Genomic DNA, 25,285 nt, shown 5'->3' with positions numbered 1-25,285 from the left:
CACCACTTTGCTTCCTCCTGTGAGCATGCCTGGCATACAAAGCTGGCAGGGCCTGGGTTCCTGGATCCAGCCCTGAAACACTCCCCCCCAGAAGGGTCCGGGAATTAGTAACATGGATTTGATCTTTCACTGCCTTCACTATTGCAATTAAATTTCTGAACTGTATTTGTATCTCTTCTACCCACAATGGACTCTAAGCCTCTAGAAGACATGAGCATACTTAGTTTTATCTCCTTATACGCAGCTCAGTGCTACTTACTCGAATGAGTGTGCATACAGGAAAAGGTAAAGGAAACATTTCTGATGATTCCAAACTTCCTAGCCTCTCAAAAAAGCACATAAGTGATACCAGATTCAATTCTGATCATTTAACTCTCTTATAAATGTTTCTTTAGTCAACTAAGATGCTAACAGTCTCAGTCACCAAGAGTGCGTTGTGACACTTAGAGGCATCATGAGAATCTCATTAGAGTTGTGGGGTGGACTTACGCTTAATACGTACTTTACTGTCACCATTTATACCCTATTCCATCCCCCAAACCCAGCCTCCAAGTAAATTCATTTGCCCTGTGGTACAAGATCCCGTTTTCCAGCTTTGTGTCGCAAACTAATTTCTTCTTCCTGAGAATTTGAAAACTACATGCAGACTCTCTGTTGTTATAAGAGATAGATAATGTGAATTTGTTCATACACGGTAGGTAAAATAGGCAATAAAAATCATTAAATTATGATATTATGTTAGCTCAAAATATGATTTTTCACAATGGAAAGAAGGTAATATATATACATACATATGTATTTATATATGTGCGCATATGTATTAGTGTTTTTCGGATTGCAGTAAAATTCACAAAACATTAACAATCAGACATTTAAAAGTGTGGGGTGATTTTATGTGGTACCACTGAGTCCCATCAGGTGAATGTGACAATGCTGGCCAGATGCCAGTGGGGTTCTGGGAAGGAACACACAAAACCCACACTCACCTGACCTGCTGTCTCACTTCTGAGCGCCTTTGTGCAGTGCAAGTGTATATTGTGCTTGTGAGCGTGCCTACTTTTCCTCATAAAAGCATTTCATATAGCATCGCCAATAGGCAGGCATGTGGAGTTATAAGAATGCGGGGACTGAATGAAGGAAGAAAGTCTTCAGCTCGGAAGAGAAGCTTTGGAAGGGATGAGAGATGAGATACTGTGAGAGTGATGGGTATAATGAAATCCAAGGAAGCATCATCTGGGACCATGCAGAAAAACCAAAGTAAAGAGAACGGAACTCCTGGGAGCCATCATTTGCTTTCAGGGGATTAGAAACTTGTGTCATGGAGGGAAGAAAAGGCCATAATGCTGACAGCAGCAGAACAGTATTTTCATGGCTTTCAGTCTTATTTTGGAACCACATAAATAGCTTTTTTAAAATTTTTAAATAAAATAAGCAACCTGGCAACACAACAAAAGATGAATTTCTATTTTAAGCCAGTGCAGAAGGAATAACAAGACAATGAGTCACAGCCATTCACCTCTGGTGTTGTGACACTTGATCCTAAGAATGTCCTCCCTTCTGTCTGGTCTCTGTAACTCCAAGCCACAGTGCTACAACACACTCATCTTCACCAGGAAACTCCACGTGTTTATTTTTTTTAAATCAAGGTAAAGAGCCATATTAACCACAGTATTTTTTAAAATATGATTTACAACATTTAAAATGGTAGAATTTTTACTGAGTTTATTTTTTTAGTGAATTATTATACTATTATTAATTATACATAATTCTATATAACTGTATAGTTTGCTCTGACCTATTCCCTCCATTAGTGCTGCTACTTTCATGGGTCAAAATTTCATAATGAAGTGATATTTTTAGAAACACACTTCATGTTATAGGAGAAATAATGATATGTAGAGAATCTTCCATGTATATGTTATTTAACAACTATTGTGAACTTTGGAGAGAGCAAGGGAAAAACTGATGATAGGGCCTGACTTCTTTTTGTGCTTTCCATGTGTATAGTAAACCCTCTAGGGGTTTACTGGGTAGTAATATTCCTTAAGTTTCTGGTAATTTTAGATTGTGAGCTCATGTATAGTTTGCACTTATCTATGGGAATCCTGTAAGGCCTGGGTTGAGGAAAGAGCTTGCCAGAGGATTTAGGTTTACTCTTGAAGATCCGTAAGCATTTCTCAACTGGGACCACTTTTTCTCAGTTTGCAATTTAAAGAACCCTGAGTGGAATAAATTTGAACTCCAGTACTCTGAGAAATTATGGATATGAATTCTTAGGGACACACACACATCAAACCTGAAGCCTGTCCTCTGACTCAAGGCCCTGCCTTAGGCAGAAGACTCAATCCCAACTCCAAAACTTTTATGGGTCCATGAAAACCTCTAGGTTACTGAGATCAGAAAATCTACCTCAGGCCAGCCACTGCTTTAGGGTCAGCTGACCATCTTATTTCTAGATCCTTCTTTACTTTGGTCCTGGAAATGTGCCCTATTTTCTCATGAGCCTGGCTATGCATTTAAAACAACTTTTACTATATTTTGTCTGGGAGTGTTTTTGTTCTTGTTTTGCAATGGAATTCCACTGTATTGCCAGTCAAGATTTTTCACAAAAGGTTACCTCCTGCCTGCTGAGAGGGATTAGCTCAAATACATGTTATACCTGCATTTGGATAAAAAACATATTTTGGAGCTTTCAATTTAAAACACTGCAGATCCCGGGACTTCTGGGTTGATCTCTTAAAACCAACTCAGCTACGCCTCCCTGGCCTTTAGATCTGTGTGAGGAGAAGCCATCAGAATAGAGTTGTGTGTGGAGGAAACACCAATTCAGATCTGAAAAGCTATTTAATGAAGGCTTTAACATGATAGATAGAAGGGGATGCTAACTCTTGTCCTTTTATATTCTAGCATTCTATTCTGATCCCTAAACATTACAAGTATTCTTCTAATTCAAGTCGAGAAACCAAGGCAACTTGATGTGAAAAATGTCCAGGAAGGATGAGATGTGAGTGGACAGCAGATAAAAATCTTTCCACTGAAAAGAATCTTTCCACTGAACAGACAGCATAAATTTAAGAGAGACCTCACAGCTGATTGGGTGGGTTCATGTTGGCCAAGTACTGCCTGAATCCAGTAATTTTACACTGTAAATGTTTGGCAAAAACTGGTGCCAAGGGTGTTGATCTGGAATGCAGCACAGACTGCGTTTTCAAACAAGAGAGTTCAGCCTTTTTTTTTTTTTCCATTTGGAACTCAAATTTTAAGTAATTTTTAGCCTTAAGACTGGGACTATTTAAAAGGCCCAAATCATCAATATCTACAATGAGAGTTGTAGTGGGAATTTTCACATCGGTTGTTAAGTCCTAAGAGACTTACATGGTAATGTGAAAGAATGACCGTGCATGTACTCCAGCAGATGATGCACCAGTGTCACTGCAAAACTCTGAAACAGTAAAATAAATCCATGAACTCAGATTCCTGAGGCTGGGAGGAGGAGCCCCTGGCCTCTGCTTGGGTTATGGCAAGCCAATTCCAGCCACTTACAGTGCCAGTGGGACCTGAGTGGGGCACACAGGGAACCAGGATGTGTTGATGATGTTCACAGCATGCTCAAGCTTGTTGGTACTGACCCAGCCACCAGGGAGGGCAGGAAAGAGGCTACAACCGAGAATCCGGAAACCTGCTCTCTTTGCTGCGTTAGCGTTCTCTAGGACTGTGTTTCCCAAATAGTATTTGGCAGAATACTAGTGTCCTTCCAGATGTCAGTATCGCAACAGGTGTTGGGGAGGGGAATGGGTAGGGATAGGCCAAAAAAAGAGTTTCAGGGTCAAAATAAGTTTGGAGATTCAAATGCAAATTCTCCTATTAAAGATTCTGAAAAGTCCTGCAATAGGACAGTTATTCAACTTAGTTTAAGGGTGTCTTTCAAACGTACTATCTAAAAACCTCTTGTTCTGAAGTGTGGCTTTTTACATCTGGTGCAGTATTACTGTCCTGTCATAGTTTGGAAATGGTGCCCTTGATTTCTTGCATCATATAATCATCAGGTGGTTTCAACATGTAAGCAGGTTTGAGATCCATAGTCCGGGGTATCTTAAAAGGGAGGAGTAGATTCACTTATAAAAGGTAAGAATGTGAAGAAGCAACCTTAGAGGCAATACTGTTTCACTTTTCTAATTTTTTCACACAGGGAGATTAAGGTTAAAGAATCTGTCCAATCCCTTAACTCATAGAGGACGACGAGGCTTTGGAACCCAGTGGACTTCAATGACAGCTCGCCTCTTCCCATTTTGCCAGCAGGCATGAGGACAGGGTGGGTGGGTTATAAGGCAAGGAGTGAGGCCAGCCCAGCCCAGCAGGGATGAGGAAGGACAGAGGGTGTAAGGTGTGTGTGCAGTGCTTTGGAGGTGAGGGCAGGCCATGGCAGAGCTCTGTTTGCTAGTAAGAAAGAATTTTTGCCAACTACAGAGTGAGATGTGTCCAGATGGGATGGGTGGAGGCTGAAATGGGATCAAAAAAGCATAATCAATCTAGGGCCAAGATGCCTGGATAAGGAGCTGCTTGTACTAGTCATATTTTTATTAAACTGTCACTAAATCCTTTGGTGATGTTAGGCTTGGTTGTCTGGCCCTACATCTGAAATATTATACTTAGAGATGTGGAGAACAGTATTTGGATATTTTATTTTATTTTTTTCAGTTAAAGGCCTATCAAGTTCTTGATTAATTTTTGTTCCTTGCAAATTGTCATTGGAGAGGTCCAAAGAGCTTATTTGTTAAACTACCTTTGAAAGTCAATGAAGTTGACTATGAACTAGTTTTTAATTCTTTAAAAGATGAACATCTACAAGCCACTGAAAAATAAAAAAACAAGAGAACAGCCTTTTGTTTACGTAGGGAGGACTTCTGAATGTATGCAAACTGAACAAAAATAGTTGCTGTTATGTGAACAGAAATATACTTGATTTGACCTAAATAGCACAGTGCTTTAATTAACTGGATTACAGAAGAAATGTAACTATATAGGAGGATTATTTTTTTCTTTTTAATTGTGGTAGAAAACACATAACATAGAATTTACCATCTTAACTATTTTTATTTTAGGTTATTTATGGTAGGTCATTAACATGTTGACTGCCACACTAGAAAGAAATTTTTTTCCTTGGGGCCCCTGCGGCTCCCAAGGTAATAAGACACATGAGTTATATATGGTTCATGAGGTCCTGGGCTCAAAACTAGCATGAGTTACATACAACATACACAGCAGTTAGAATGTTAAATACGAAATGGGCCTGTGGCTCAGTGAGTAGGGCGCCGGCCCCATACTCACCCTCAGAGGTGTGGAGAACAGTATTTGGATAAAGTACCAAATACTGTTAAAGTATCCAAATACTGTTCTCCACACCTCTAAGGGTGTATAGGGTGATGGGTTTGAACCCCGCCCCAGCTGAACTGCAACAAAAAATAGCTGGGTGTTATGGCGGATGCCTGTAGTCCCAGCTACCCAGGAGGCTGAGACAAGGGAATCACCTAAGCCCAAGAGCTGGAGGGTGCTGTGAGTTGTGATGCCACAGCACTCTACTGGGGCAACAAAGTGAGACTGTCTCTAAAAAAAAAAAAAAAAAAAGAAAGAAAGAAATGTCTGATTTCAAATCAAAAGTTTACTTTATTATATCTTGAACAAGAAGAATACAATTAATCAAAGTATACCCCTAAACTATTGACACAGTTTTGCCATCTTAACAGTAGCTTGTGTATGCCACTAGGGAAGAAGCCTGGAGGCATTTTCTACCGCTTTTAGAAGTTAAACATTTTTCCTTGCAAGAAGTGGTCCAAAGCCTGGAAGAAGTGGTACCCAGTTGGTGCAAGGTCTGGTGAATACGGTAGATGACAGCATTTCCAAGTTTAGCTTCTGCAGTTTGAGCAGCCTTCTTTGTGTGACATGTGGTTGAGTGTTGTCTTGCAAGAGGACTGGCCTATCTCTGTCAACCACGCTTGGCTGCTTAATCACAAGCATCCTCATCATTTCATCCAACTGGTTGCAGTAGACATCTGCTGTAATTGATTTGCTAGGTTTCATGAAGCTGTAGTGGATAGTAACAGCACTGGGCCACCAAACAGACAATATTTTTGATGAATATTTAGTTTTTATTTATTTATTTATTTTTTGGAGACAGAGTCTCGAGCTGTCACCCTGGGTAGAGTGCCATGGCGTGACATCATAGCGCACAGTAACCTCCAACTCTGGGGCTCAAGCAATCCTCTTGCCTCAGTTTTTCTATTTTTAGTAGAGATGGGGTCACGCTCTTGTTCAGGCTGGTCTTGAATTCCTGAGCAATCTACCTGCCTTGGCCTCTCAGAGTTTTAGGATTACAGGTGTGAGCTACCGCTCCTGGCCTAATATTTAGGTTTTGACTGTGTTCAGCACTTCATCTTTATCTAACTGTTGTGCTGAACATTTGTGACTGTCAAAAAAAATTCATTTTTCATCACACATATCAATCCAGTATAGAAATGTTTGCCTTTATGTCATGACAGCAAAGAAAGTCAAGATTGGAGATGACTTCTCTTCTGACAGTGGTCTAATTCATGTGGAACCCATCTATCCAGCTTCTTCACCTTGCAGATTTGTTTCAAATGGTCCAGTATTTTTGGAATAATAATATTATTATTATTCGTTGCTGCTAATTCGCACATTTTGAGATGGATTTGCTTCTACCACAGCTTTCAGCTCATCATGATCCACCTGGTTCACAGTCACTTAAATGGCTCTTTTTCAAGATTAAAATCATTGGAAGGAAACTTCTCAAACCATTGACCTATTGTGTGTTTATTAGCTACATTCTTCCCAACACTGCATTGATATTTCGAGCTACCTGTGCAGCATTGATTCCATGACGGAACTTGTATTTAAAAATAACATGAACTTTGGACTTATCTGTGATTTTACAGAAGTTGCTCTAAAAAATCTGATACATAATCACAAGCCCAACCATGCATTTGAAGGAATGAGGATGTACCTTCACAATAAATATAAAATAAGTGTCAAAGTGATACGTCAGAGATATCACATGTCAAATTAGTACTTAAGGAAATTAGGCATTTTATACTTAGTAACCGAATAAATGTACAGTTCAACAGCGTTATGTATATTCTCACTTATTTCCAGAACAACTTATTTCCAGAACTTTTCATCTATGTTAACTCTGGGGAAAGAGGTTAGATACAGCAGCATGAAAGAAGCAGGCCGGGGTGCTGAGGGAGCCCATGCAGAGGAGAGGAAGGTACGAGGTGAGGCTGTGAGGTAAGGACTGAGGCCCGGTTGGAAAAGCCCTACACAGCCCATATCAAGGAACCAGAAACCTATTTTAAGGCCACTGAACAGTCAAGGGAATTTGGGGCAGGGAAGTGTGCAAGACCATTACTTGATAGCTTTTTTTTTTTCCTTAAGAGAAAAATCTCCAGTGAAGGTGAAGAAGATTACAAGAACAGTTAGAAAGTTACTGAAATAACTCTAGCGGGAGATGCAGAATCCTTGAGTAGGGCAAAAAATAGCATTCATTCATTCATTTCACAACTACTTCTTAAGAACTCTGAATGCCAGGTCTGTGCTTGTGTGGGGGTGGATGGATGTGACAGATAAGACGAGGGGTGAGAGAAAAGGGTGCCTGGGAGTGAGATAAGGCAAGGTGTGACAGCAGGAGACACTGGTGGTCACTCTGCAGTCTCTAGTTTGGGCAACTTGGAGATAGTGACATCTACAGACCAAGACCAGGTTTGGGGGGTAGTGTGATGAGTTTAATTGGGGCACGGTGAGGGTGAGATGGTTGCATTTGAGATGTCCACTGGCCCTTATCATATGGGCCTGGTCCTCTGAAGACCAGGCCAGTGATGGGTGAATGCGTTAAGTAGCTGAAGTCATGGGAGTTGGTGATATTGCCTGGGGACTCTGTGTAGAGAAGAGGGTTGGAGATAGTCCTGGGGAACAAGCCCCTGAGGAAGACAGGGAAGAGCTGAACAGAGAGGTAGGAAAAGAGCCAGAGGGAGCAGGAGAGGACAGCATTTAAGGAGAGAGAGGTCAACAGCACCTGCCGCTGGAGGAGATAAAGAGGAATGAAAAATGAGAGAGACCGCTGGCTGGGGGATATAGGCTTGCAAGAGGAATAACAGTGACCAGGGCCAGGCTGTGGTGGGGGAAATTACAGACAGTGGATTATGCTCTGCAAACGAGTTTGTGGGGGCAAAGGAGGGAGGCAGGAGAGCAGTTGAAGGAGAAATAAAGTCTGAGATGCTTTTTAAAGGGTGCAAATGGCTGACATACGTTTGGGGCAGAGGGAGGAAGCCAGTGGAAAGGAAAGGGAAGAATGGAGACTCCACAGGAAGAGCTGATGTGAGAGGCGACAAAATGAATTGCACAAGTAGAGAGGAGAAGGGCAGAGGCCTTCTGCGGAGAAGAGGTGTCAGAGCAAGCGCACAGTGGTGTCACAGTACGGCCTCCAATTCTCCACTGGAGATAGAAGAGCAGGTTGTCTACTGAGTGTGAAAGGGCCACAGGTAGGACAGGAATCTCCAGAACAGTGACCGTCTGGAAGGGATTTTTATCCAGAAACATAAGGTAAAAGTTTATTAAGCAGTGCTGAAGGGCTCATACATGAGGGCATCTGGGGAGTAGGAGGGTAGAAGACACACAGGGGTCAGACCAGATACGGGGACGGCAGAACAAGGGAGCGTGGGGTGGGGATGTGAGGGTGCTCCTGAGAGTGTCAAGGCGGGCCAACAGAGTAAGACTCCAGACAGGCGTTCGTTCTTCCCTCCAGAGTTCTGATCTGGAGGAGCCAGGCCCTACAGGATCAGGCCGGCTCATCTGATGCCTTTGCCTGTGTGCGTGAAGCTACTAGCCTTGCTGGGCTGCAGGTTTCCCAGCGCACCGGCTTTCGGCTGGGGTGAGGGAAGATTTTTTTTCTCTATACGTTCAAGCCGTTCATAGCATTGACTCTTCTAATAACTTCAGTTCTCTTTTTCATTATCCCCTTTTTATTCAGATTTCCTAGTCTTCTTCTAAAAGTTCGATTTAGGGATTGCAATAGTATTGGATCAAACGTTTGCATAGGTGGAATGGGTGTGGCCTGACTTAAAGATTTCCGGCAATGCCCTTTGTGGAACTGACACGGGGCTTTATTTATTTCTTCTGGTAAAACATTAGCCCATTGAATTCCCCTTTTAAAAATGCAAATAAGCCCAGAATGTAATAAGTTAACTTGGGTTCCATTTAGGTAGACTTTAAGAGCCCTGATGGGAGTGGGATTCTTTGGGAAAGGTACAATGCACTGGGTGGGCGTCACCAGTCACTCTCACCCACCAGGAGCCAGGAGAGGAGAGTGTTTAAGGAACCAGAAGAAGGTTTCTTCTTCCAGGCAGAACCAGCAGGAAGCAAGAGGGTGCAGAGCAGAGGGCAGGCCTGACAGGAACCCCGTGCCTGGTCTGCTCGTCCTGGTCAGCATTTGTAAATATGCCGTTTATGATTAGTAACTGGGCACCCGAGTGCCTGTCCTTCTACACACTCTGCAGGGGTTTGTCTCCCTCCACAACATACCCAGCCATTCAGGGCTACTGTTTGACTCAGCCTTGGTGGGGGCCTTGCGGGTTGTTAAATACCTCGAGTGTCATTCCTGGAAAGAACATTGCAGAAGGACAAGGAGGCACACGGCAGAAACAGGTCTCACGCACCCGACATTTTGCAGGTCCTGCCTACTTTCTGGCTTTCCTCCAAATGTCAAGGGAGCATGTCTCACCCTTGAGGGGCGCAGGGAGAGTGACAGAGGAAGGTTTTGGGGACCACTGTTTCCAAGGACCCCTGTTAGAAGACCATGGGGAGGATTGCTGCAGGGAAACTTCCCTGCATCCTCTGAGCGGGGCTCCTGAATGGAGGCCAGCGTTTGCCCTCCTTTCTGCGTACCCCAGTTTGGAAAACACATAGCTTTACCCTGTCCCACTTGAAAACTGTCACTCATCAAGGAAGCAAAGTGATCAACAGGAGCTTTCAGGGCTACACCAAGCACTGGAACCCAGGCCAGGTTTCAGAAATAGGGGGTGGGGGCAGTTTTTATAGACACTATAAACAGGAAAACTAATTTCCAAGAGCATCCCCATAAAGAAAGCCTTTGGGACTTACAAAAGTTAGACCACATTAAGACATTCTGGCTGCCTTCCAAAGCCTACAGGGACTTAACCAGATAAATTTATTGAAAAATATTTTTGAATATTGCAAAACAATTTGGCTTTGAGCAATTATTGGCTTTCCAATAATGAAAGGTTTATTTTGAGACATATTTCCCACCAATTAAATTGAAAGCCATATGGTATTCCTATCCCAACAGATTCCCATTATGGTTAACTACTTTTTAATAATGATAATACACACTACTTCTATGTGCTAGGTACTTTCTAAGGACTATAATAAACTCCTTTAATCTTTACCATCTAACTATGAGGTGGGGGATCTTAGTGTTCTCATTATAGCAGTGAGGAAATGGAGACACAGAGAGGTTAAGTAATTTGCCCTAGATCACACAACTAGTAGTTGGTGGAACGGCTCCAGTGCTCCGAGCCGTTCCTACCCAGGGGTAATTATTGACAGTAATAAAAGGGACTAGGTGAACAACAGTGTGCACTGCCTGCTGCCACCAGCCCTGCAACCCCTTCTTTAAGAGCCCACTGTAAAGGATTTATTTTTTTCCTTCACAATTCTCTACTTAAAAATATGCTTGCTTTTGAATCACCATAAAACGCGCTCCTGCTGACTCATAGGGGATTTTTTTACTCTCAGAATAAAAAGGTTGTGCAGATTTAAGTATTTAAAACAACATATAACTCTTTGAGCTGCTGTGGTAAGAATCTGTTTAAAATTTCGGCGAAATTAGTTCAGCTTGGAGGGTACTAACAGACCTGAGACTCACGTCTGTCTCGGGTCCCTCCCTGCACACACATGCTCTAGTCTGCTGCAGGTCATCCCTCTCTGGAAGTCCCTGCCACGTGGTCCACACCTTGGCAGAGTTCCTCATTCCAATCATTGCCACCTCTTTAAAATACCATTCAAAGCCATTTTCCTCTCCTTTTCAAGTTGAGTGCTCTGTTTGTTCAGTTCTACATACAGATGTGAATTCCTTTGTACTGTGTGCTAAGTGCTAGAGTTTCAGAGATAAAATGAAGATGCAGCCCCTTCTGCAGAGGCATACTGTTTACTTTCCCCGGCCAGCTGCTCCACAGAACAGAAATGTGGGGATGGCGGATGGCACGGCAGCAGAGCAGGGCCCACTCCAAACGTATCTGGGCCTCACTGATTTGCACGAAGGCAGAGCACATGCTAGAACTAGACACATCACAGCTCATGCTATTTCCTTTATTTGGATATTACTTTGAGTTTCTCTCAGTCTAAGGGCCAGGGAATAGAAGTTAACCAAAAAAAAGATATCACTCGAGATTATCATTGTGGTGAATTATTCCAGACCCTAAGCCACGTGGGGAGACACTAGTTGAAGCCACGTGGTGACTACAGATGAGAATGATGAGAAGGAGGTAGGCTCTGACTGATCTTGTAACCAAAGTCTGACATCGTGCTGGACACATGGTAGGTGTGTCTTAAGTTAGCTGAAATTTAGGAATAAAGGGAGGTGCCTTTCTTTATTGTTGAAATAAAAAGGCCCCAGACAGTCTCTCAGATGGATAGACTAATTGCTAACACCAAGGTGGCCTTAGAAGAGCATAGGGTGGGAAACTCAACGAATGTGTGTGTACCATAAACACAGGCATATATGTTCACTGCATGTCAAGTAACACTCATTTAAGGGTGTCCCATGGCTGCTTCCTAAGCACCAGAGCCAGAAGGGCCACACCCAAGGGTGTGCCCATGGCAGTCTCACACCCCAACCCAGACTGACTGCTAATGGCTCCAAGTTCCACTGATCAATGTTGTGCCAGTTTTGTATAAATTATATATATATATATTTTTTTATTTCCTTGCTTATTTTTTTATTTTTGCAAGATCTGTCTTCCGTACACTTTAAATGTTTCTCCTCACCCATGGTCCTTGTGAACTTTTGTTCACCCTCTGCCTTGCATGGGTGAGGTTTGGGGCACTTACCACGGTGCAGCAGAGAGGCCAGAACCACCAGAGGAGGGCCAGGGCCAGCAGCAGGAACAGGATCAGCAGGGCGATGGCCAGGATGGAGCCGTCGGACTGCAGGGCCAAGGAAGAGGGAGGCAGTCAGTGGTGGGACAGGACCACGTGTGCTCGTCCCTCCCCAAGCTCCCATCACCAATATGCAGAGAAGCACACAGTTTGCAAGCAAAGGCAAAGGCTGGTTGAAACTCTGCCCATCATTCTGGGGCTCATGGCCCTGTAATGCACTTTTTAAAGCCAAGTTTGAAGATAAATGGATTTGTCTTTTTAGGGAGGCTCTGCTGTTCTCTCTCTCTCTCTCTCTTATTTTTTTGCAGTTTTTGGCTGGGGCTGTAACAGATTCGTGAGGCTGGGACAGAACGTGTGCTGATGGGATGCCATGGAGGGCAGATGAATCTCAGGGTGGGGTGTTGGGGCAGCAATAGCTGCTACACCTGGGAGGAGAGGGGTGTGGTGGCTGAGTCAGCTCTGAGTCAGGTCAAGTGGGTACATGGGCGTGAGGAAGGGAGGAAGGTACCCAAGACCAACGTTTTCTACTTCAAAACATGCCTAGGGCTGTCCTGAAAATAGACAACAGTTGCCGTGGCCCGAGATGGTGTAAACTTTTAGCAAACAGGCTCCACTCGGTACCAGCATTCTGAGGTTGCTGGTTAAAGGAGAACACTAGAGAACACCAATGTAATCCCCTCCACCCTGCCCCCTACCAGTGATGGGGAGCGCAAATCCGCACAACTTTCTAGGGGGCAGGAGGTGAATTGTTACAAGTATTGGAAGCCTCTGGACATTCCACTTTTAGTCTAAGAAAATAATCAGGTATGTCTGCAGAGATAATAATCAAAAACAAAACAACATAAATGTTTCACAATTAGAGAAGTTAAATAATGCGCTATAGAATTTTCATGCAATCAGTGACTATGTAGACATACCATTGTCAAATAATAATTAAATGAGATGGGAAAACATGCTGGTACAATGAGTGTGAGTTTATCATACGTGAATCAAAAGTGAGGGACGCAGACTGTCTCTGGTATGCAGTAAACTTTTTACTTGCATTTACTAAATTATTAATACCAATGGTTTTGCTGGCAATGGGTTTGTGATAATTTTTTTCTTTTATAAATCTTTCTTTATAAATCTTTATAAAATCTACTTCTTTATAAATCTACTTTTTAAAAAACATCTCATAGGATCAGTGCCCGTAGCACAGTGTTTACGGCGCCAGCCACGTACACCAACGGTGGTGGGTTCAAACCCAGCCCGGGCCAGCTAAACAACAATGACAACTGCAACGAAAAATAGCTGGGTGCTGTGGCAGGTGCCTGTAGTCCCAGCTACTTGGGAGGCTGAGGCAAGAGAATTGCTTAAGCCCAAGAGTTTGACGTTGCTGTGAGCTGTGACACCTGGCATTCTACTGAGGGCGACATAATTAAACTCTGTCTCAAAAAAACAAAACAAAACAAAACAAAAAACCTCATAATGAGAAAATAAACTATCGAGGCTGTTCTTTAAACATCTGTCTTTGGGGCTCCCCACTTTGGTGTCAGAGCTCACTGGGCCCAGGGGTTCTTGTCCAGGGGCTATGTGAATACACATGGGGTACAAGATGGATGGATGGAAGCTTGTGACCTTTGGCAATAACACCATTGTTGTTAGCGCACACGTCTTTTGGGAGACAGCTCACAGTAACAGCAGTCTCAGGCTGTTCCCCTCCCCTGTTTGCACAGAAGGGAGGTTGGGTGGCCGGTCCAGGGTACAGCCACAGGTTAGTGGCAGAGCACACTCCCACTCTCAGTGCTCAGGAGGGGTTACTGGAAGCTGTTTAAAGGCAGTCCTATTCCCTGAACTCCCTGGAATGTCTTTGACCAAAAAGCCAGGGAACTAAACACTCCTGGCCCCCACTAAGCCAAAGCTTGGGAATGTCAGATTGCCCCCAAGGGAGCTGCAGCCTCTCCAGTGCAGGTGCAGGGCTGGGCAACCCAGCGCAGGGGTAGGGAGTGAGCACAGGGCCCCAAGCAGGGATGCTGTGGGCCTGCAGTTTCTATAGGTGAGCACGGCAGCGGGTGAGGCTCTGGATGGTTTCAGAAAAAAATCACATCTTCCAAATGTATTGTTAGTCAAGCACAGCCCTCTTAATCTCAGTCTCTTCATTCCATCCATAAAATGGGGATAATAAACCTCACCTGCCTCACCGCAGCAGCATGAGCATAAAATGAGCCACAAGACGCAAGCAGCTGCGGCTGGGCAGTCTGACGCAAGTGGTCTTATCAAACACTGAGCTGTGACTCACTCTCCCTCTTTTTCCACAACAACAGAATACGGTGAGCATTTCAGACCATAAATCTGTTTGCATTTGGAGTGGCAAGTGGTTTGGGATACAGAGAGGCTTTTAAAATAGCAGCCTTGTAGTAAAGACTACATCTGCTCACATTATACACAATTTCCCCTGTCCTTGATTTTCTTTTTTCACTTTAGGTAGATGAACTGGAGCAGAAGGGCTGACAAATTATGGGGAACTTTTTTTACTTCCTTCTGGAAGGTTTTCCATGAAGCGGTAAGGATGAAGAACCTGGTACAGAGGGGAGAGGCTTCCACACTGGGGGAAGAGAGTGATGGCTTTTCTCCAGCCAAGCTAGGCCTGCCTCTTACCGGCCACAGTTCCCCATGGAGGTCTTGGGGAAAAACAGTGGGGCTCAGGGGAGTGGGTGATCGGGGTGAAAACACATAGGAACAGAAGCTCCGAGAGGGGCTTTCTCCTGCTCTGGAGATAGCCCTGGGATAAAGCCTTTAAATGAATTGCCTGGTTTTTTGAGATTTTTCAGAAACCATTACAGACCCAGTTCAAAAGACTTTTTGATCAACTTAGACCTACGGCTAATGTCTTAGAAGGAGGTAACATGTACATGCAACCCTACAGGTTCTTTCATTTATTCATTTAGCAGGGGTTTACTGAAGGTCTCTACAAAAAAATGGTGAGCAGAGTAAAGATGGAGTCTTTTAACACAAAGCAATTTCCTTAACCATCTACAGACAGAACAGCCCAAAGTAAATAACCATTAAGAATATCTGCTATTGTAAGAGATATGAACAGAACCTTCTCTGATGAAGACAGATGAGTGGCTAACAAACATTTGAAAAAATGCTTATTGTCCCTAACTGTCAGAAGAATGCAAATCAAAACCACCCTGAGAAATCACCTAACCCCAGTGAAAATGGACCACATCACAAAGTCTCAAAGCGGCAGATGCTGGCGTGGATGTGGAGAGAAGGGAACACTTTTACTCTGTTGGTAGTAGTATTGCAAACTAATACAACCTTTTTGGAAGGAAGTATAGAGAATCCTCAAAGAACTCAAATTAGACCTCCCATTTGATCCTATAATCCCATTACTAGGCATCTACCCAGAAGAAAACAAATCATTTTATCATAAGGACATTTGCACTAGACTTTATCACAGCTCAATTTACAATCACCAAGATATGGAAACAACCTAAATGCCTATCAACTCAGAAATGGATTAACAAGCTGTGGTATATATATACCATAGAATACTACTCAACCATTAAAAAAGATGGAGACTTTACATCTTTTGTATTAACCTAGATAGAATTGGAACATATTCTTTTTAGTAAAGTATCACAAGAATGGAGAAGCAAGAATCCAGTGTATTCAATTCTGATATGAAGCCAGTGGACACTCTAATACATTCCCTCATAAAAGGAAAAACTCAATTCAATTCAAGGTAGGGGGAGGGGAACAAAAGAGGAGGGAGAGGGGAGGGGGATGGGGTTTGCAGTGTATGGCACACCTCTTGGGGGCAGGACATTTATAAGATGGACTTTACCTAACAAATCCAAACAGTGTAACCTAATTCTTTGCACCTGCAATAAATCTGAAACAATAAAAAAAAAAAAAGAATATCTGCCATTGATTGAGCATTACTGTGTTCAACAATGGGCCACATGCTTTACAAATATCACCTTCCCTAATTGGCCACACTACGAAGCAGTTATTGTTGACTACTTTTTTTTTCTTTTTATAGATGAGGATCTCTTGAACCAGATATTTTCAAGTGGTGTGCTGCAGCCCTTTGGTGTACCATGAGACTATCTTAGGTATGCTGCAAAAAATTTTAAAGATCATTAGATTATTTTTGAAAGAAGTTCAAAGCACATTAAGTATATTCTTTTTTTACTTTTCTTTTTGATCAACATGAAATAAGTGTGCCATGGAAGTTTAACTATAGGTTCAAGCGTGCCATGAGATTAAAAAAGGTTGAAAAGCACTGTCTTAAACTCTTCAGCCCAAGTGCTGCTTTTTCTCAGCCTCTCCAATAGCTGCGACTATAGGTACATACCAGCATGCCTAGTTAATTTTTCTCTGTAAGGTCTCACTACGTTGTTCAGGCTGGTCTCAAATTGCCGGCCCAAGCATTCCTCCTGCCTTGGCCTCCCAACAAGCTAAGATTGTAGGCATGCGCCACGGTGCCCAGCTGCAAAACTGGGATTTGAATGCACATGTTCTGATTTTAGAATCTTGCCCCTCTCCCACTTAACCATTACACTATAATAACAAATTTTTAAAAATTTAGTTAGGTAATACCTGTACTTTAAGTAGTTGCATCAGTGATTATAACTGCATAATCACTGTGTTTAAGACTGTATTTTAAGCAGTTGCATCAGTGATTATAACTGCAATGTGATTGCCCTCTCGCCTCTGACAGAGCAGTTCACTCACATGGCCCGGCATGGACTGGCAGGCTGCATGGCTGAAGTGTGCTTCCAAACAAAGCCAGAAAGAAACAGGGCCCAGCACAGCTTGCCTAACTTCCCCTTAGATTTTTTTTTTTTTTGAGACAGGCTGTTACCTAGGCTAGCTTGCTGCAGCCTCAAACTCCTAGCTTCAAGTGATCCCCTGGCCTCAGCCTCCCAAATAGGTGGGACCATAGGCAAGCACCAGCATACTTGGCTAATTTTTCTATTTTTTTTTTTTTTTTATTGTTGGGGATTCATTGAGGGTACAATAAGCCAGGTTACACTGATTGCAATTGTTAGGTAAAGTCCCTCTTGCAATCATGTCTTGCCCCCATAAAGTGTGACACACACCAAGGTCCCACCCCCCTCCCTCTGTCCCTCTTTCTGCCCCCCCCACCATAACCTTAAATGTCATTAATTGTCCTCATATCAAAATTGAGTACATAGGATTCATGCTTCTCCATTCTTGTGATGCTTTACTAAGAATAAGTAGTCTCTCAATGTTGCTCAGGCTGATCTTGAACTCCTGGGCTCAAGTGATCCTCCAACCCTGGCTCTCAAAGTACTAGGATTATAAGTGTGAGCCAGCACACCCGGCTGTCTGAGAGTTTTAATCAACAGCCCTGTGAAGAGAGATTGACTAAGGTAAGATTTTACATTGCCTGTTGGATATATTATCAACATGTACTATAGAAATATACACATATCTCCATCAAATGATTGGATAAAGAAAATGTGGTATGTATTTATATACACCACAGAGAACTACTCAGCTATAAAAACCAATGAAATAATGTCTTTTGCAGCAACTTGGATATAACTGGAGATCATCATCCTAAATGAAACATCCCAGAAATGGAAAAACAAATATCACATGTTCTCACTTATAACGGAAGTGATGGGTAGATATGGTCATAAAGTGAACACTGGCAACTAAGAAAAGGGGAAGGCAGAGGAGGGTGACGGGTTAAAAATTACTCAAAGGGAGCAATGTATAAACTTTTCTGGTGTACATTGTACATTGTGTATTGTATTGTATATTCAAGTATACTAAAAGCCCAAATTCACCATTATACAATACACTGTGAGAAAACACAAATGCACCCCGTAAATCTATTGAAATAATAAAAATATAAACACATCTGCACTGTTTAGTAAATGGTGTTCATAAAATTAGTTCAGTTATTCTAAAGCAGTCCTTTTGCATCTTTACCAAGTCCCAAGATAAAGACACCCTACCCAAGTACTAAGGAGCAGGCTCTGCCTGTGGCCAGGAGGCATGTGAGGTATTCCAGAACCCACAAAGTACAGCCTGACAGCCACGAAGCCTGGCTCTGCTCTGCACTCTGTTCTCCTGCTCTGGGACAGACTGCCTCAGCTCCCTGGGCTCTGCCTCTGATTTGCCCTCCTGCGTCCCTGTTGGCTCTCCCCATGCTAACCATCACCTGCTCCTGAAAGCCTCTTCTTGGATTGGAGCCCAGGAGGGTCGGGGGCTGACTGCAGCTCACAGGCTGACTCAGGGCTTGGCCTCTGCCTTCCCCCTTCACCAGCGCAAAGGTGGCCAGGACTGGAGAAACCCCAGGCCCCGCTGAACACCATGCTGGGGCTGAGTGGGACCATTTGGGCGTGAGGTCGCTCTTAAAGAATTGTGCCTGTCCATGCTCTCAGATGGGAGTTGGCAGGAGGCAAGGTGGCTTCCGAGAACTGATGTTCACAAGTTCAGGCTCACACTGCAGGCTCAGTCTAAGAGTCCTCACTGGGCAGGGGAGCCTGAGGCTGGGATGTGCATTTTATTTTATTTATTTTTTTATGACTCAAGTGAGAACAGAAGCTGACCTGCCTAGCAAACTTTGGAATCTGGGCAGTCCCTGCATACATTTCACCACAAACCTTTGAAAGAGATTTCAGAGGGAAAAAAGCAGCAGATAAACAGCTTGAGATAAGACTCAAAGAGATTGAGTATTACCACTGTTATTTTCTCAACAGCCTAAACATACAATAGATTAAAGTCTTATTATTTAAAACATGGAAATAAAGTACAAAAAATCAACATGGTCCTTTAAAAATTTTGGTGGGAGGTGGTGTGGGAGCTGTCAGATGAGTGATTAGAGCTGAGTGGAAGTGTGTAGTCAGGCAAGAGACTGTGGGGGTGCTTTTTCCTCTTGGGGGATCCTTCATGAATACATTTAAGCCCTCCCAACCTTCATACAGAGGCCTGCCATTAAGCACGCAGACAAGTAATATTTAAAGGAGGGCAGGAGGCCTCAGCCCTGCTCCTTCCTCTGGCTGATCATTCTTTATTAGGAACATTCCCTGAAGGCTGCCTGGTTTGAATGGCCAAATCTCTGTATAATGGCTTTAATTTCTTCTGTTCCCAGATCACGAAATCAGGACATCTCTTTTAAGACAAGGAGGCACTGTTCTCAAAGACATAGATTTGGAAACTTGAATAATGAAAACATCTCTTACTTGGTAGGTGGAATGTAGGTAATTTTGGATTTCTAATGCATGGCATGGGGTGGGAGAGAGGAACCGTGCCTGGCTTGTTTCTAATCTAATAGGACAGAACCAGGCCCCTGGCCCACAGAGCAAGAAACACTGCTGCTCCTTTCTGTTTTGTTTTGTGCGTTGCCACAGTGAAGAGAGGACAGAATGGAGAGGAATTGGGGGAAGTCAATGTAAAGGAACTTGTAGAATCCTCTATTGGACTAATGTCAGGATTCTGCCTAACATCCACAGCATGGAGTTATTCTGTAGCCAACAACGCGTCCTCCATTCGGGCTTGGAAAGCTATGTTAATTAAAGGGGGAATGTGTCTTCCCCACTCCTGATGTCCCCTTCTGTGTTGGGGACGCTGTGTATGTAACTCCAGGGCTGTGTCTTCCCTTTCACTCATTCAGTAACTAAGGAAAGATCAGAATGAACACGTTTCTGGGGAGTGTGTGCCCACAGGGAGCAGGTGTGTTCTCTGCCATTCCACGCAAGCAGGTTTTGTGGGGCCTGCCACATATACAATTTTTGGGAGGGAGGCTCTTTAAGAAAGATAATGTAAAAATGCAAATGCAAAATTATAAGGACCCCTCCTAGGGCCTTAGAAGGGACTTGTTCAATGATGGCCCTTAACGCTTAAGCTAACCAGCTCCGGGTAACTCTGCTCCTGACTGCACATCCTCCCTGGACATCCTCCCATGCCTGTGACGAAGCTGGTAAATCTATTTAATTCTGAGCTCCAGTTTCCAGACCATTTGCTGCCACACTCAGCTACTGTCTCCAACTCACAGTACCAAAAGCAATCAATCCTAAGGCTTTCATGTACTGGTTTTTGGCCTCATTTCTGTTGATTCACAATCAAGGCAGGAAAGAGACAGGCTTTATTGCCCCTCCCACAGGGACCTCCCAATATCTCTTTCTTTTAACTAACCCCAGTGTGAGTCCTGGTAGTTGTAAAGATTACATTTAGAGAATAATAGGATATTCGATTTATTAATAAAGGGTCCTGGTAATTGTAATAACTACATTTCGACAACCACAGAATAGTTAATTTATTAACAAAGAGCCAGTGGTTTGGTAGGTCATGTAGATTTGAGTGTCAACACTGAACTCCTAAAGCCACTGAAGATACACAGAGGCTTTCCCAAGGTTAGGCTACCTTGTAAACACTTAACACGAAAGAATGAAGTAGCAAGGTTTATTCTGCCATATTGAAGAGATATTAGCCAATCTCTGCCAAGAATGTGACAGGAAAATAGCTGAGGAGCCATTAGTGCTTCTTGAATGCTGGCAGTGCTGTTTCCCTGGATTCTCCCCTCCCAGGGCACCCGGGGATGTGGCTGATGACTTGATGACACCAGGTTCCCCAGTGGCCTGCCCTCCTTTCTCCTGTCCTCTTCCCTCCATCCTCACGCCCCTTCCTCTGGTACAGAGTGAGGGTGTCTTTGAAGCACTGTTGGAAGGACTTCAAGGAAAAGAGACCCTTTAGTGGAGGCTGCTCTGATATATTGACTTTGTGACTTCTGAACAATCTGCTTGTTCTAAATACCAAAGAGACCATTCTGGTGAGAGGGAAATGGGCAGATCAAGGGGCTATGAACATGTTGGTCTTGCTCTGCTCCTAATGGCAGAGTCAGAGCACAGTCAGGGGGTTCGGGGCTGGAAGGCTTCCCTCCACCTTGGCTGTCCTCCTCCAGGAGCACCAGGGAGGGGCTTAGGCTGGTGCCTCCAAGGCGTCACATTCCAGAGCTCTGAAGTGGAATTTAGAACCATCTGAAGCAGCAGCAGCTCTGTTTCCTGCCCAGACAAAACTGGCAGAGGTTGGGCAGGTTTTATTTTGAAAGATGAAATTTAAGTCATTTTATTGCTGCTGAGAAGTTCTGGATGGGAAGACTCTTTCTCCTAGAGCATACGTATTCTTGTCATTTTTGGTAGGCACCTTAGCCATTATCTGACTCATCTGCCCACTCTGCCCTCCATTTTACTGAAAATCCATCCTCTCCAGCCCATCCCCCAACTGCAGCAGTATCCCCCCCCCCCCTTCTTACCTTTGACTATTCCTGTCCATCTTCCCCATCTTCCTCATGGGCTGCTCCTTGTATGCAGCCTCTTAAATGTCAGCATGCCCTACGGAGCTATCCTTTCCTTCCCGACTTTTAAAAATTATGGAAATACATGTCCTATTTTAACCAAATTTTTAAGTGTATAATTCAGTGGCATTAAAGTCCATTCACTATGTTGTGCCAGACAGGGAGCCATTCTTGTCTGTTGCTGGTTTTCTTCTAAATGCTCTCCATGGGCTGTCCCATCTCCCTCTGGAGTTTAATCCCTCATCTGGGTGTTGATAACTTCAATCTTTATCTTTAGCTCATCTCTCTCCCCATGCTTCAGGGTCATATTCAGGGCGATCCAACTGTCCCGTTAGTCCCACGGATGCCTCAAACTCAACTGTTCATACTGAGCTCACAGTTTTTCCTCAGAAGCTGCCCGATCTCCCCCTGTCATTTAGGGGCACGTATCAACCCGAGCTGGGACCTGGAAGCCAATCTCAGGCTTCTTTTCCTCTCTCTCTCCCTTCCCTAATATCATACCCTCCAGCAGTACACCATGCTCCTCATGCTCCTTTGACCTACATACTTCTCAGGTCCCTCCGTCTACTCCATCTCCAATACCACCGATCAGGTTTAGAATCCCATTATTTCTTTTTTGGACAGCTGCAATTAATCTCTTTACTGGTTTCTCCACTACTAGTAATTACCACCAGGAATTCCATCCTCTACACTGTAATTAAAGCCATTTATCTAAAATGATGACTTTGTCTGCCCATGAACTTTTTAATAGCTCTTCAGTGCCCATAAGAGTTCCTAATATTTGAGAATTTGCTGAAAGTGATACACAACCTTTCCTCATGAAAATACACATTCATATTTCATACAAGCTCAGAAAATTTTTGATCACGATTTCAGGGGGCCCATCAAATCCCTGGAATCTTTTAAAGGGCAGACCCCTAGATACAAGATTTGGGGTCCTAAGTCCACACAGGCCTCTCTTATTTCTCCAGACTCCTCTGTCACCATCACCCGCCTCACATTTTGTGCTTTGACAGAAGTAAACCGCATGGTTTAGCACAGTTCCCTGTACACACCCTGCTCTTCTTTCATGTTCTCTTCTTCCTGAGACAACTTTCTAACTTTTGTTGCTTCGCTTTTAAGTCTTAGCTCAGGCACCCCTGGATTCATGCAAACCTAACACATTCATTGAACATCTACTATGTGCTGGGCCCTCCCCAAGCATGGAGAACAGTGGCATAAAAGACGGCATGGTTTTTGTAATCACAGATCTTGTACTTGAGTGGGAAACACCACAGATCATTTAGATACCACTGAACTCTGAATTTGTGCTCTTATTTTATCCCAATTTTGTCTCTATCTTAGGCTCTACTATATGTTATAGAAATGATATCATTACATGCTTGCCTCTGCCACTGAACTATAACACTGATATACTTCACTCATCTTTGTGCTTTTAAAATAAGTACAATGTTTCAAACATAGAATGACTTAATAACTAGTCATTGATCTGTTTCTTAGATTGAGAGAATGGAGAACGTAGCCAGCTAATGCCTTCGATAGCTAGTGGGTGGTGGAAATGGCACTGGAGGTTGCCTCTTCCCCCTGTCCCTGGGAAGAGCTGTACCACTCTCCCTGCAAAGATCTTGAGCTTTGGAATCAAGAAAAGATGATCCAAATCCTAGCACTTCCACTTATTAGTATGTGGGCTTTGGATGAGTTGCATAAGCTCTCTTGACCTTCCTTTTCTGTACATACGTGAAAATAAGATAATTCCTACTTCCTGGGGTTCACTCCATGATTACTGATAAGGTATATTGATGTCCTGGCACATGGCCATCCTTCAATGTGTGACTTTCCCTTCCATTCTCCCTTGTTTCCAGGCCCAGACCAAGTTCCTGGTGATAAGCCCAGGATGGTAAATGACTTTGATTCCCGTGAACGGCGAACGGCTTCATTCTAATTGTGACTGGAGCTATGGTCTTAGTGGGTGGTCCCAGGTTATAGAAACCCAAACCCCTAAGATTGTCATCCCAGTATCAAAGAAAGGGAAAATTAGGTGGATTTTTCCAATGGTATATTTAATAGCCTTCATTAAAGTTGATCAAACATTAATAAGGGCAACATAATGAAACATCAAGACTCATTCTTGCTACCTGAGTGGTAATTTGGCTAGCAACAGCACTACAATTATGGACACTGAAGATTTTATATTTCTTAACCCAAGAAGTGGGGCAATATAGAAAAAATACTAAGTGAGAATTACCTAAGCCTTTGTGGAGCTTTTTTAAAAAATCATGGCTACAAAGCAGTGTGGCTGTTTGCACAGTGAATGGACACAACAGAACTCCCACATCCGTATGAATCTAATTCCTTCCAAACAAGCAGTTTTGGAGGTGAAGACTCTCTCCAGTGATGCAGCCACAGTTCAAAGCAATTCTGAAACACCTTCCTTAGAACTGTTTCTAAAACCAATTTATAGGCCACAAGAAGAAAATCTTAGAACCTCTTAGTCATGCTTTGCTTTTCACTAAGGGGGTCCCTAGCTTGGTAATGCACCATTCACCAAACTGAAGTTGCCTCATTCCCCTACTAAAGATATTCAAATACCTTTGAAGTGATGGCCATTCCAAAGCATGAGTACAGAAAACAGTTGGAAGAGTAAGTGTTTTTTGGAGAAAGCATAATGGTTTTCCAAGGTAAATGCTTTGAAGGAGTAGAAATTATTTGCATGTGTATATTCTAGTATGCTATAAATCTTATCACTTTATGCCTTATATGAATAATATTAGAAGGACTTAGATAAGCCATAATTAATATGCAATTAAGGGGAAGATCGAGGCCTAATTCCTACAAAATCAAGCTTTAAGGTCCTTATCATGGAAGGACACTCTTGTGGTATTCCTATCACTCTGAAACAATAACAACATTTCGTGTTACTTATGAATCCAAGATTTACTTCTTATAAATCTTGGATTCATTCAGCACTTTCCTTTCTCTCCTTAAAATGCATGGAGAATGTTAATGAAAACCAGTCTCAGAGAATAATACAGTTAAGATGTAGCTTGTTAGTTCTCAGAATGCCTTCATTCTTGTGAGTGGGCTGTTGAAATAGGATTACAGAGAAGGTACTTAGTAATGTTCAAATATTGACACTGGAAGAGAAGGGCTAATTTCTTGTTTTCATTTTTTAATTCTATTAAATATGGTAAGTATAATAATTTGTCTTATCTTTAGTGAAGGTATTTATCTAATGTATATGCTCGATTGGTATTATTCATCATCCCTTGTATGTCAGCATCATTATTGCCTCTTATTTATAAGTAAACATCACCTACTGTATACCATATACTGTTGGCTGTTGTTCTGTATTATGAACCAGGAAAGGTGGGTGTGGTGGGTGCCTCACAAAGAGAGCTGTTTACCAGTGGTGACCATGAAGATCAGTTCCTTAAACCAATCTTGTTAAACTGAATAAAAGGGATTGAGAAACCAACAAAACATTTTCTGTTGGGTTTCTAACATGTGCTCAGCAGTAAGAGGCACAGAAAGATGACCAAAGTCAGCTTCCGATCCTCAAAGAGGCTGTCACAGTCCAGTTAGAAAGTCAGTACTGATTCTCAGGACTTAGAGAGCAGCACAGGTTACATAGAGTTAAACCTTAAAAGATGCTGCAAACCACAGTGTTTGGGCTCAGAGTAGAGGGAGTCTAAGAGGCCAGGGAGGCACCCTGGCCCAGCCCCACACGGCACTTGGCAGTCCTTGCAGCCACCGGGAGACTGGATAGGTGGAAGGAAG

The 25,285-nt window shown here is 43.1% G+C and overlaps 1 protein-coding gene across 1 annotated transcript in view; it reads right to left on the bottom strand.

Moving 5' to 3' along the window:
* ANTXR1 (ANTXR cell adhesion molecule 1) overlaps positions 1-25,285 on the bottom strand; it is a 265,145-nt gene that overhangs the window by 87,750 nt on the left and 152,110 nt on the right. Inside the window, exon 13 of the mRNA XM_053588536.1 lies at positions 12,139-12,234. Within this exon, the coding sequence (XP_053444511.1) occupies positions 12,139-12,234 (96 nt within the window). The remainder of the gene's footprint in view (positions 1-12,138; positions 12,235-25,285) is intronic.

This window comes from Nycticebus coucang, chromosome 4, assembly GCF_027406575.1.
Source record: "Nycticebus coucang isolate mNycCou1 chromosome 4, mNycCou1.pri, whole genome shotgun sequence".
NCBI classification, from domain to species: Eukaryota; Metazoa; Chordata; class Mammalia; order Primates; family Lorisidae; genus Nycticebus; species Nycticebus coucang.
Note: the sequence above shows the minus strand (reverse complement) of the source record. Positions and strands in the feature narration are given on the sequence as shown.